This window comes from Pollicipes pollicipes, unplaced genomic scaffold (genome assembly GCF_011947565.3).
Source record: "Pollicipes pollicipes isolate AB1234 unplaced genomic scaffold, Ppol_2.1 Scaffold_7261;HRSCAF=8764_pilon_pilon_pilon, whole genome shotgun sequence".
NCBI classification, from domain to species: Eukaryota; Metazoa; Arthropoda; class Thecostraca; order Pollicipedomorpha; family Pollicipedidae; genus Pollicipes; species Pollicipes pollicipes.
This window is the reverse complement of record NW_023597054.1, coordinates 2,909,628-2,921,550: the sequence shown is the minus strand read 5'-3', so window position 1 is coordinate 2,921,550 and position 11,923 is coordinate 2,909,628. Positions and strand designations below refer to the sequence as shown.

Genomic DNA, 11,923 nt, shown 5'->3' with positions numbered 1-11,923 from the left:
CACACCACCACCAACTCCTGAGCTCAGCACCCTAACCACACCACCACCAACTCCTGAGCTCAGCACCCTAACCACACCACCACCAACTCCTGAGCTCAGCACCCTAACCACACCACCACCAACTCCTGAGCTCAGCACCCTAACCACACCACCACCAACTCCTGAGCTCAGCACCCTAACCACACCACCACCAACTCCTGAGCTCAGCACCCTAACCACACCACCACCAACCCCTCAGCTCTGCACCTTGACCACCAAACCACTACCAACCCCTGAGGTCAGCATACCAATCACTATACCACCACCAGTCACTGAGCTCAGCACCCAAAGCATATCACCACCACCAGCCCTGGGGCTGGGCTGGCTATCCCAAAATACAATGCTGATACTTCAAAAGAAGATGTGTTGTCATGACAGCATATTATTACATCACACCAGTCTTGTAAAGCTGTGAAATTTGAGACAATCATGGCTTTTTGTGAGTTGCAAAATGGGAATAGGATACAGGCCCCAGATCTTCTTAGGAGGTCCCAAATCTGCTTGCCCCATATTCTATATGCACATGCCACTTAATTTGAAGGCTTTGCAGCAAACACAACTTGGGGGTGTGCTTTAATTTTCAGATAATTTAAGTGAAAAAGTTTTCAGAGGATATTTGCTTGAAATTACTTTGAAACATCTTAATGGCTTGAAGCACTGCCTCTCTTTGCACCAAATTGGTGACTGCTGTGCACCAAACACACTCAAAGTTATGGCATACATGCCTTGAAGTTATAGCAATGTTACCTGGACCTGCTGCACTAAACATGTCTAGGGCAACATACAGGTTTTACAGCTTAGTAGATAGGTACCTGCCTGGGGATGGAATAAAAGTGTGGAATTGCCCCACCAACTGGGAGCACCTATCAGAGCAAGTGTGTAACACACATGACCAGATTGGTGGACTGCTGCATTACAATTAATGAAATGACATGTGGAATATCAACACATCCTGGAGATGCAAGGATTTTTCTAGGCGCGAGAGCACGTTGAAATGAGGCTTGTCATTTCCCTTGGTGAAAAGCATTTTTTGCTGTTTCTCCGCACGAGAAACGGTAGCCTACGCTCTACATTACCTGAACACTGTCTCCGGCAGCTCGTATACATAGTATACTCACCAGGGAATATAGTCGAAGGGGACTTCGTAACCGGACCGGAGCTCACCACGTCCACCACCCGACAGCAGCAGCGAATCAGAGACCGATCCCAGTTCCTGCCCCCAACTTCAAGAGCACAGCAAGGTCAAACGCGTAGAGATGGGCAGTCAAACTAGTACCACGGAGTGACTGGTACTGTGTTAGCGCGGGAAAGTAACACCGATGAATGCGCCCGATTGAAACGCTACAGTAATTTAGAGTGTGGTGTTTTACCAGCGTTTTGTCTTATTTTGTGTACGAACCACCAGGGTCCAAGCTAAAATAGGAAAATTAAGAGCGCTGAACCCCTGTTTCAACTGAATTCCTCTCATGCCCCGCCGAGTAGCTACCGAAGAGGGACGCGTCCGACGGGGGCTGTCTGGTCCATGCGCCCCACCCGCTACTTAAAGGTTATTCAGGCGCGGGCCTTGAGGTTGCGAGAGACTTCCAGTACGTTACAAGTGTGACTGCGCAGTAAAGCCGCGTGCACGAAACATGCTAACATCTTAAAAAAACACCCTTGTTTTGCTGTTCACCCAGCACAGCTGGCCGGAGTGATGTGGGGAGCGTGTTGCAGTGATGAGCGTTTTGAAGTGAAAGGTACGTATAGGTGAAACGCGTGTTGTGAAAAGCGTACTGCTGAATCCAAAATTGCATAGCGACAAGAAAGGTCTCTGGTGGCCTGAAGACTGGTTGAAATAGCGCACCAGTCGGATTTGACATTGAGGCGCGCCCGGGTGGCCGGTCGAATAGCATTCGCCCGGGCGAGGGTCAATATGACCCCCCTCTGAGATATTAGAGACTAAGTGAACTTAAGTCAACAAATTCACACGGTGTGTTGGCTTGTACATGGACTCACTCGTGTCAGAATCGAGGTTCTTAAGTCATGACCTTTCGGTCAAATGAGGCCAAACAACGGTAAACTCCAGATTGGTGTCGGAAGTTCTCCATACCGTCTTGTGCAACCACCACGAACCTAGATGCCTGTTCTAAGCAAAAGGTCACTGGTTCTTATTTAGGGTCGGTTACTTTATTTCACCTTTCCGAGATCATTGGAACCAAAATCATACAAGACTGCTCTGGTTTTTGCATCTGAAGAAGCATCAAGGATGACACTAGGCAGCGTGTTCCTAAGAACACAATTTTGACCCGCGTCATTTTGATTTGGAATCTATTCTGACGTAAGATGTCTATGAAAGATGTATGATGCGGTTCCTGTTATCAATAACTTCGAAATGATCATCTGAAGCCATCCATTACAGCAAGCTCCAGACTAAAAACACAGGTCGATTTTGACCTCCATACCTGACCCTAGAGCAATGGAATCAGATTCAATCGTGTTGTTTAAGAAACTACCTCACGGACGTATGACTTCGGCGAACACTCCGTTATGGCATGAGATTGAACGATTCCCGGAAACGTCTGCGCCATCTCCATTCCCCAACTTTAGCCTGCCGTGGGTCAGCGACCTTAAAGGTACATATAAATGTTGACGCCCCACCGATCCGCTAATCAGTTGTACACAGCTATGCAAAAGTTGGCGCGGCTACGCCGTGCCGTTAGGAAATCATTGCAGAAATACCTTGGGGGGGGGGGGGGACAAACTAACTTCCATACGAGCACGTTAACAATTAAATGCCAATCCCTGGCATCGGCGTGGCGCGCGAAACGCCTGATCTTACGCGAAGCGCATGGTCCGTAGGCATCCGAAACGACTATCCGTCTTAGTCAATGGCCTTATGAGCTGTCTTGATAAAACAGCTCCTCTGTATCACACACCAGCTTGTTAGTGGTCGCCAAGGTCATGCACATTGATTTCGTGCTGAGAGTATGAGATGAGAGTATGAGCGTAAGTTTGGGAATTGTGTGTGGGACGACAATACATTTGCAAAATAATTGCAGTGCAAGTAAAGCGCGACAAACCAGCAGCTACGTTCCAGAGCACCAGTGTATTCCAACGCTGTCGAAGGTCTGAGACGCGACCAGACGGCCTCGCTGCGTGCCTGTCGTCTGCTCAAGTAACATGCCTCGTCTTTTATTGTGTTGTAAAAACTGCGCCACGCTAGCCCCACATGGTCCGGCCTAGCTGGCAGTCGTCGAACGCTTCCATTTGATGCCGGTGCGGTGCGCACCTCGCGTGCGAGCACCAGCCGCGTGCCGGTGCGGCCAGCCTCCGTGCCGCCCAGTACCACGCCGCACCAAAGGCGTCCACTCCAAAGCTGTGATACATTCAATAATGACACCAGAGCCACCGTACATCCCAACACTACACGACCATAAATACATGCAGCCTGGCGCGGCGGCGAGCAGCCGGCCGCCGGCTCACTGAGTCGGCGCCGGGGGAGCGCGCGGCGGCCACTCCCCCGGCATCACAGCAGCACGCCTGACACGCGCAACCCCCCACGGCGCGCCGCTCAACACAATGCCCACCCTATCCACGAGGTTTTGATTGGAGGAGAGCCTCAGACGTAAAGAAAAGTGGAACAGGTCGACGAGCAAGCTATTACGTACAGTGAGAAATAATACCTGCAAAACCAAAACACAGCCACAAAGTTACGTACGTAGACCGGCCGACGTCCGCCAGCCAACTCCACTGGCGAAGGCGTAAAACCGACAGTGTAGAAAGAAAGGAACCAAGATCATCAGCGTACATGACCAATTCAGTACAAAGGCAAGCTGTGCACCAGTACCATGCTTCACAATAACAGAGCCTGCGACATTTTCCATAATGCAGCGCATGTGCCACTGTCTTTACAAGGAGCTCGTAATAAGTACGTTTAGTGAGGGCTACTGAGGATGCCAGAAGATTCCGAGCCAGGGCGACCGCTGCAACGGGCAATGACTTAACACCTAGAGCATGTGCCTACATGCGCGAATATGGGCTGATGAGGGGTACATCAAGTGATATGGATGAGAAAAGCGTCGCTCCTAGCTGGCTGAGATCGTGGCGTTGTCCGCGTCCTGAATCACCGTCTCGCCCAGATGGTTCAGCAGCTGGTTCAGTGTGTTCATCTCTTGGCCGTTCAGCACGTTGCTGATGGCGTGCTCCAGGCTGATACCCTGCGCCAGCTGGTTGTAAACACTCTCCTCCATCTCCGCAGACCCCAGGTTGGGGTTGCCGTTCAGGACGTGGTGGCGTGCAGCAGTGGCGACTGGCTCGCTACCGCCTGCTGCCGTCGCTACCGGGAACTCGACCTTGGGCGTGGCGCCGCTAGAGCCCTGGGCGTCCGACTCGCGTTCGACGGCCTCCAGCGCTCGCTCCAGTTCCTCGGTCTCCTTGTGCACCAGGTCACTGGCGTGTGCGTCTGGAAACACACCACTAGTTGTTAAATATGCGCCACGTGGATCCGCCTGGTGGCTGCCCCCTCCCGCCTCCAGCGCGTGTATACGCGCATGGACACATGCAACAGCAGCGGGCCAATGGTAACGAGATCATTCCATTCTCTAATTCTCTTAAAGGGGGTGTTCCACATTTGTGTGGGATGCGGAACTGAAATAGCCATCTTGAAAATCTGTTGGTGCCGTTCACAACCCTGGTCCTCGTAAGACCTATACTCCTCTAGCTTCTGAGCTAGACGCACACAAAAATAGGAAAAACATTTGTGAGGATTTCGAGTATTACAGAGCCACCCTGCCATTCATGACGTCATGGCAACGGCATACAAATCCTGCCATGTCATAAGCCGCGCGGCGATCAAGGCCAATAAAACATGAGGGCCTGGTCGTCCATATCTGGCGTTCGTGAGCACGATTTCCAGATATAACAGCCGTCAATTGGTTCTTAGTTAATATTCTGCAAGATACGATGACGTCATCGAACAATGATGCACCGAGGAGCATATTTACTAAACGGAGCAATTGCGTTGTCCAGAGCAGTCTCTTCTACTTCAAAGCAAGCCGGTCGCTATAAAACGGCTTATTTCATCACATCTGATGCTCACTTCAATGTCTTCAAATGCAAAGCACTGCCTTTAAATAACATGGCTAGCCAGCTACAACATCCATGTCCAACCACGCGCCGGTAAACACAGGCCAGGCAAAACGGTGTCGAAGTAAGGGGGTGAATAAGAGTATCAAACGTAGTGACGTGGGCATGGCCATTTTTTAAACACTACCTTCGCAATTTGTCATAAAACATCTCGAGCTTAAGGTTGCGCTTGAGCAACCTCACGCACGTCATTTTTTCCTCCAAATTTTGCAAAACACCTGCCGCGGGGCCGCTTTAGAAAGACCACACACTGTGAATACTATCCTATGCATACTAAGGAGCGTCCTCGATCGCTGATCGCTGATCGTTAGTTCAGGCTGTGCACTTATATGACACATATTCGGTCAACGGTGGCAGGCCTGCGCCTGGCCCAATTCAGGTAAGGAGTCGAAAGCAGCGACGAATATCAGCGCAGCAAACTTGATTCAGATGTGATTTTTCCGCGAGCGAATTAGCATAACATGAATTTAAGTGAGGCAAGCTTGATAACGACATGATTTTTGCGCAGGCCAGAATCACATAATATTCTGTCCTTGCCACTTGACTCCGTTACATCAGGATTAACGAGGCTGAAACACGCATCCGGTCGTAAATGTTGATAAGGAATGTCAAAAAGCGCACAACATTTATTAAGTCCACCACATATTTATCAGAAAGTTGTAACTATCATCAGAGGATATTGAGCATCACCGACTGAAGACGGATAATGCTATATGTTTCCGTTACGCCTTCAGGCACTTTCTGACAACGGAAACGAAAAACAATTTCACAGAAATGACGGTCCAACCTAAATGCATGATTTAGGCTTGCACAACCTAAACACACTCAAACACACACAATCCCCTGATTTCATTCAATTTATTAATCTTTAAATTCATCATTCATGGCGAAATACCCGGTGCTTTAGGTGACAAACATAATGCTCGCCACCACAAGCAGCGATGAATGGGCTGCGCGGATGACCGATGTCCTGCGCGGCCTGTTTCTGTGCAACGTCAGCTGCTTTGTAGCCTCCCAGATGTAGCCGCTTAATATTTTGCCCGTTACCAGCTAATGACACTACAGCCGGGCCTTCTCACGGTTATTGCGTTGGTATCAATTTTTATTCATCGGGTTAACTCGATTCCAGATTCGAGGATACAAAATGATTGGCCTACTTCGCAGGGTTTTACGAACAGCCATCCAAATTTGCTTGCATCAGCGATCGATTCGGATCATTACGTAAAAAGGGAGCCTCGCCTCACAGTTCAGCTCCCAAGTCCGGATCGATTGATCTCGCGTTCTCCTCGCTTGTCACCATGTCTTTGTTCAACGCCCGCGCTAGTAAGCTGCACGCTTTAACAAGTAGTGCATGCATTGTGTTTTAGGGGCAGCTGGTGTCAATACCACCTTGCGACTAATATCGATGAAAAATACACACATACATGACATCTAGGATCAAATGAATACGAACGCCAATGGCCACCAGACTCCAGAGCGGGTTGACGCCAGTGGTATGAGCCATTTTAGCAGTACATTTTTTCCGAATGTATATCCTGCATTGTAGCTGCTACCATGATGACGTTTCCCTTGCTGGCAAAACCAGTCCGACACATTTGCCAAAGGAGATCCATTTGCTAAAGGTCATCACCTTGGTACATAACCATGGAGTGAGCTACAAAAGGAACTTAAGGACCAATGTAAAATAAGTTCCCTACCTCCCCCCCCGCGGATGTGGGGTCAGTGCCCCCCCCCCCCCCCCCACACCAGGTTTTCTAAGGATCATCTCCAGTGCGCCGGGCGGTCGCGCACTGCGTTTTCAGAGCCCTAGGAAGCATCCTTGCATGTGTTTTGACACCAAAAGGTGTCTCTAGTATTGTTGCTACATCAACGGAGCCCTACACCATGTGGGCCGACACTGCTACATTAACGGAGCCCAACACCATGCGGGCTGGCATCGCTACATTAACGGAACCCTACACCATGCGGGCCGACACTGCTACATTACGGAGCCCTACACCATGCGGGCCAGCAATGCCACATTACGGAGCCCTACACCATGCGGGCCAGCACTGCTACATTACGGAGCCCTACACCCCGAGAATGGGCTCGAAACACAACAATGCGCAACATTGTACTCGGAATTAAACAAAGAGCACGCTTGTTTCGGTTTCATGTCGCTGGATAGCGTGGTGCACATATCAGCATGTAAACCCGGTATAGTAAGGTGGTAATATAAAAGCAGATAATGGTGAGCTATCCCAGAAAATTTGATATTTGACCTGGCTAAATAGGATCAACTATTGGCCTAGCAACATACAAGTAATTACCAACCGCGAGGTCTTATTGAAACCAATCCACTGTATGTTCTCGAGGAGCTATCGTTCGGAGTTTGGGAACAGCAGAGGGGTCACATCGACCTTTTCCCCCACCTTTGAGCCTGCCTTATGAAAAATGGCAGACCAGGACGAAAATCAAGCCCAAACGTCTCTCAGATATTCAGGTGCAGTTAACTGAATGCCAGGACTGTTGAACCAGAAACGTGGATACCCAGAATCGGTGTCTGCCTGTCAGTCTCGCTGCCAGGCTCCGACATGAGAGTCGCGCGACCAGCGCCCTGCCACCCGGCAGCCAGCCCGTGCGACGGCCGTCCCCAGCCACCTGACAGCCAGCCCGGGCGACGGCCGTCCCCAGCCGTCCCCTGCCACCCGGCAGCCAGCCCGGGCGACGGCCGTCCCCAGCCGTCCCCTGCCACCTGACAGCCAGCTCCGGCGACGGCAGTCCCCAGCCGTCCCCCGCCACCTGACAGCCAGCTCCGGCGACGGCAGTCCCCAGCCGTCCCCCGCCACCTGACAGCCAGCTCCGGCGACGGCCGTCCCCAGCCGTCCCCTGCCACCCGGCAGCCAGCCCGGGCGACGGCCGTCCCCAGCCGTCCCCTGCCACCTGACAGCCAGCTCCGGCGACGGCAGTCCCCAGCCGTCCCCTGCCACCTGACAGCCAGCTCCGGCGACGGCCGTCCCCAGCCGTCCCCTGCCGCCCGGCAGCCAGCCCGGCGACGGCCGTCCCCAGCCGTCCCCTGCCACCTGACAGCCAGTCCCGGCAACGGCCGTCCCCAGCCGCGCGGCAGCACTCACCGGAGAACAGCTCGGTGAACGCCTCGTCGGGCAGCTTGCTCAGCACCTCAGAGAACTCGTTCTCTAAGACAGTGCCCAGGTGCAGCTCCAGACTGCGATCCAGCTCGGGCTCGGCGCGCGCTTCGCCGCTGCCGCTGCCACCCGCCGCTGCGCCGCTCTCCTCCTCCTCGTCGTCGTCATCTTCCTCCTCGTCCTCCAAGTCATCCTCGTCCTCCTCAGCATCCTCCTCGTCATCGTCGATCATGTCCGCATCCAGCTCCCCGAAGCCTGGGCGGAGGAAATGGAGTGGTCAGCAAGCTGGCCGCAGATACCGTAAAACAAAAGTCAGGACAGTGTACTGCAAGAAAACGTATCATCGAATGTACTTCACTTTGAACCAAGGGAGTTTTCAATCACCACTCAACACAGGCAGCTGAATATGGTGTGCATGGCACAATCATGCGGCAGAGCGGCCGTGCCCGAACCGCTGACCATCTGTCGCCATAGTGAGCCTGCAGACGGCGGGCGGCAGTGCTGCCTGACTCACTGCCGTCGTCGCAGCTGGTCTGCCGGTTCAGTCCCGTCGGCGTCGACTCGCGGGGCGGCGTCTTCTTCTTGGCCTTCTTCCGCCGCTTGGGCCGCTTGATCGAGCGAGACTTCTTCTTTGGCTCGCGTCGCGTCTTCTCAGCCATTCTCTCGTAGTTATCCTACGTGAACAAAGGCGGAGGGATGAAAACAGTCTTCCCACTGCTCGATTTTTCCAAACATGGAAACCATCTCATACTACAATCAGTTTTCTACCCAGGCGCCCACAATATCCCTAATACTCTTCTCCAATGCTAATAGAACATAAATATTACCGGTTCCCAACTTTTACAGCGACTCGCAGGAAGCTAATGCTCCAATGCACGCTACAGCCCTGGAGAAGGCCCCACCAAACGACGACTTGGCATAAACATTGAGACACAAAGGTGAACGAAGAGCAGAGATGATGTGATGTGATGTGATGTGATGATGAGAAGAGAAGAGAAGAGATGTCGTAAATTTGTATGTAAGCAGTTAGTCATGAACACATTTTTACTGCGCCCACTTTTTCGCCTTTCATACCGAACACTTTAATAAAAATGTCTACCAAGGCCCTTTCTGGTCTTCGCACCGCCTTTGCGCCAGCGGCACCCAGTTGGTCACGAGCCGGCGCGGCTCCCCTGAGGTTCGGCCACGCGTGGAGTGTGAAGCCGAACATCTGCTAACAAAGACGTGCTACTAGCCTCGGGCGAAGGCCTTTTACAGGTTGACGTGTGTCACGTGCAGTTAGAGGGACGACCTCGGCCAAACCCGCAGCCCATCCTCTAGCAGGACAAGTCCGTTACTGCAGCACAATGAGGGCCACATTTACCCGCTTCCTTGCGTGCTCTTCACATAGAGGTAGTTCGTGCTTGATGTCGATTACCGGTGCGCAGCATTGCGTGTTGTCCGAGAACTTCGCTGTACAATGCTGAAAGCACGACCATTGTGTTCAACGCACGGCCTAGGTGGAGCCGATCAGCCCGACGGACGGTCAGTGGTAACGACACAGCTGGCATAACAGCGCTGAGATCCCGCGAGCCGAGGCGGGCGGCTCAGACGTCGCCACTATGGACGGTAGCCGATCAGCTCCCAGAGAGCCTCTTTGCCATAGCACGTGGACTGGCACGTGGTAACTGGAGCATGCAGCTTCACCAGCTATAGACCGGCCTGTGGACCATCGTCAGGCGTTACTCAGCACCGCGCGGCGCGCGGCGCCACACATTGCGTGTGGACCTCCACTTGACGGGCTCCCGCATTCTCGGATACATGTACTCAGCACACAGTGGCTGCCAGGCTGAAGATCCACACGGCTTCATCCGGCCAGTCGGGCTGCACTCCATTCAATTTAGCGCAAAATCCCAGCTGGATGTCCTTTTTCAGTCGGATACACAACTATGGACTCTTATACTGGCGCGCTGGCCTATGTTGGTGTTTTACATCCCCGCACAAGCAGATCGATACATTAAGACTCCGCCATACCGGAATATTGGCCTCAGATCTGCGCACCTTCAGAGCCAGCGATATCTACAGCTAGCCTACACAAACCTCGTCGTAATGACATTTTCTTATGTTCCTTACTTAAGGCGTGGGGCCTCTCCACTGTTCTCACAACCTCCGCCGAGCCGATTCTTGCCTGGCTAAAGCGCGTCCTTGGCGCTTTAAGCACGTACGCGAGCTTGCCATGTGCGCGTATTTATACAACACCAGTGAGTTACTCAGCAGGCCTTTGGATGCAGTCAGCGGTCTTGCGGTCCGTGGGCTCGACGGGAGACGGGTCCGGGACGACGCAGTACATAAATCGAGGTCGCCTTTTGAACGTATTGTGAAAGGACCATGTAAGAGCCGGTCACACTGCAACCCACTCGCTGACCCCCCCCCCCCCCTCCCCATATGGGGACGTGAGTCCACTGCACGAACATTGGTCCCGGGGTCGCCAGATAATGAGATCAAGAGAATGCACCAGAACATGCACAAACCTCACGACACCACAACTGACAGCGAACGGCTTGGCGGGCGCACGTACCTGGAACAGCAGTTGATCCACATTGTAAAGGATGTGCCGGGCGCAGTGGCGCGTGCAGGGGAGCGCCGTCCGTGGACAGGCGCCCTTTGTACCAGTTTGGTGGCAGCAGGGCCGCCGGACCAGCTGCGCCTGTCGACTCCTGCAACAGCACCACTCACACTGGTCAGTGAACTCAGCGCCGCCCGCGCCCCCCCCCCCCCCCCCCTGACACCAGCTGACAGTGGGCGCCAACACACGACATCATGCCACTGTGGCCACGATACTGCAGTGGCAGCAAACAGCGGTATGGTCGAGTCGGGGCTTCAAACAACTGAGAATAAGTATTTGGGATACGTTCAGACAAACTAGGTGGACGTCAAAAGCTGATTCCTCGCAGTGAAAAAGAACGCCATTTATGAAGTCTGGCATTCCCACGCATGAGACCATGTCGGAGCCATCTCTAATAGCACTCATCGCCCAACACTGGGCAGCACCAGCGGCAGGTGGGCGCGGTGACGCGTCTGCCGGGCGACCGTACCAGTTGTGGCCGGGCTGCGTGCGGCCGGCCGCCTCACGCGGCGGCAGCAGCTGCGCCGTGCGGCTGGGGAAGGCGGCGGCCGCAGACACCAGCAGCCGCGCCTGTGGTGCCCGCTCGGCCAGCTGGCGGCGCCGCTGGCCGGCCTCCTCCAGGGCGGTGAGCAGGCGTCGCGCCTCCAGCCGCTGGCGCGCCAAAAGGCGGCGGCGCCGCTCCGAGTCGGCGATGGCGGCGGCCGGCGGCCGCAACAGGCGGCGACAGAGACGCGCCGCCGCCTCGCCGGCGCGCCGCCGCAGCTCCAGCAGCAGTAGCCGGCAGCAGCGTGAGAAGCGGCGCGTCTCGCGGTAGCGGCGCACGGCCAGCGGCGCGGCGTCCGTCTCCTCGCCGTCCGTTTCCGTCTCGAGGTCGGAGCAGCCGGGCGGCGGCGGCAGCAGCGGCCGGCGCGCCGCGCGCTCCCGTAGCGCCGACTCGTGATAGACACGCAGCTCGGCCGGCAGGCTGGGCCGCCAGCCGCCGGCGTCGGCCGGCCGGACGCGCGGCCGCGCGCCCCTAGTCTCCTGCTGT

General features: G+C 54.2%; 2 protein-coding genes across 4 annotated transcripts in view; both read right to left on the bottom strand.

Moving 5' to 3' along the window:
• LOC119112060 (fructose-bisphosphate aldolase) overlaps positions 1-1,287 on the bottom strand; it is a 15,584-nt gene extending 14,297 nt beyond the window's left edge. For all 3 annotated transcript variants that reach the window (XM_037236038.1, XM_037236037.1, XM_037236039.1), the window contains exon 1: positions 1,158-1,287. The gene's annotated coding sequence lies outside the window, so the exon portion shown is untranslated. The remainder of the gene's footprint in view (positions 1-1,157) is intronic.
• Positions 1,288-3,197: 1,910 nt separating this feature from the next.
• Positions 3,198-11,394, bottom strand: LOC119112058 (46 kDa FK506-binding nuclear protein). The gene is made up of 6 exons (XM_037236035.1): positions 11,363-11,394; positions 10,846-10,984; positions 9,652-9,750; positions 8,803-8,962; positions 8,277-8,543; positions 3,198-4,480 (listed from the first exon to the last, which is right to left on the bottom strand). Exons 4-6 carry the CDS (start codon positions 8,945-8,947, stop codon positions 4,104-4,106), a joined length of 789 nt encoding a protein of 262 aa, XP_037091930.1. The 5' UTR covers positions 8,948-8,962; positions 9,652-9,750; positions 10,846-10,984; positions 11,363-11,394; the 3' UTR covers positions 3,198-4,103.
• Between the last annotated feature and the right edge of the window lie 529 nt (positions 11,395-11,923).

Bases quoted from the DNA above. Each gene is read 5' to 3' on its own strand.
- LOC119112058 (XM_037236035.1), bottom strand. From the start codon at position 8,947: ATGGCTGAGAAGACGCGACGCGAGCCAAAGAAGAAGTCTCGCTCGATC. The intron at 8,544-8,802 runs GTGAGTCAGGCA...TCCTCCGCCCAG, and splicing joins GACCAGCTGCGACGACGGCA to GCTTCGGGGAGCTGGATGCG. The intron at 4,481-8,276 runs GTGAGTGCTGCC...GTGTGTTTCCAG, and splicing joins GTTCACCGAGCTGTTCTCCG to ACGCACACGCCAGTGACCTG.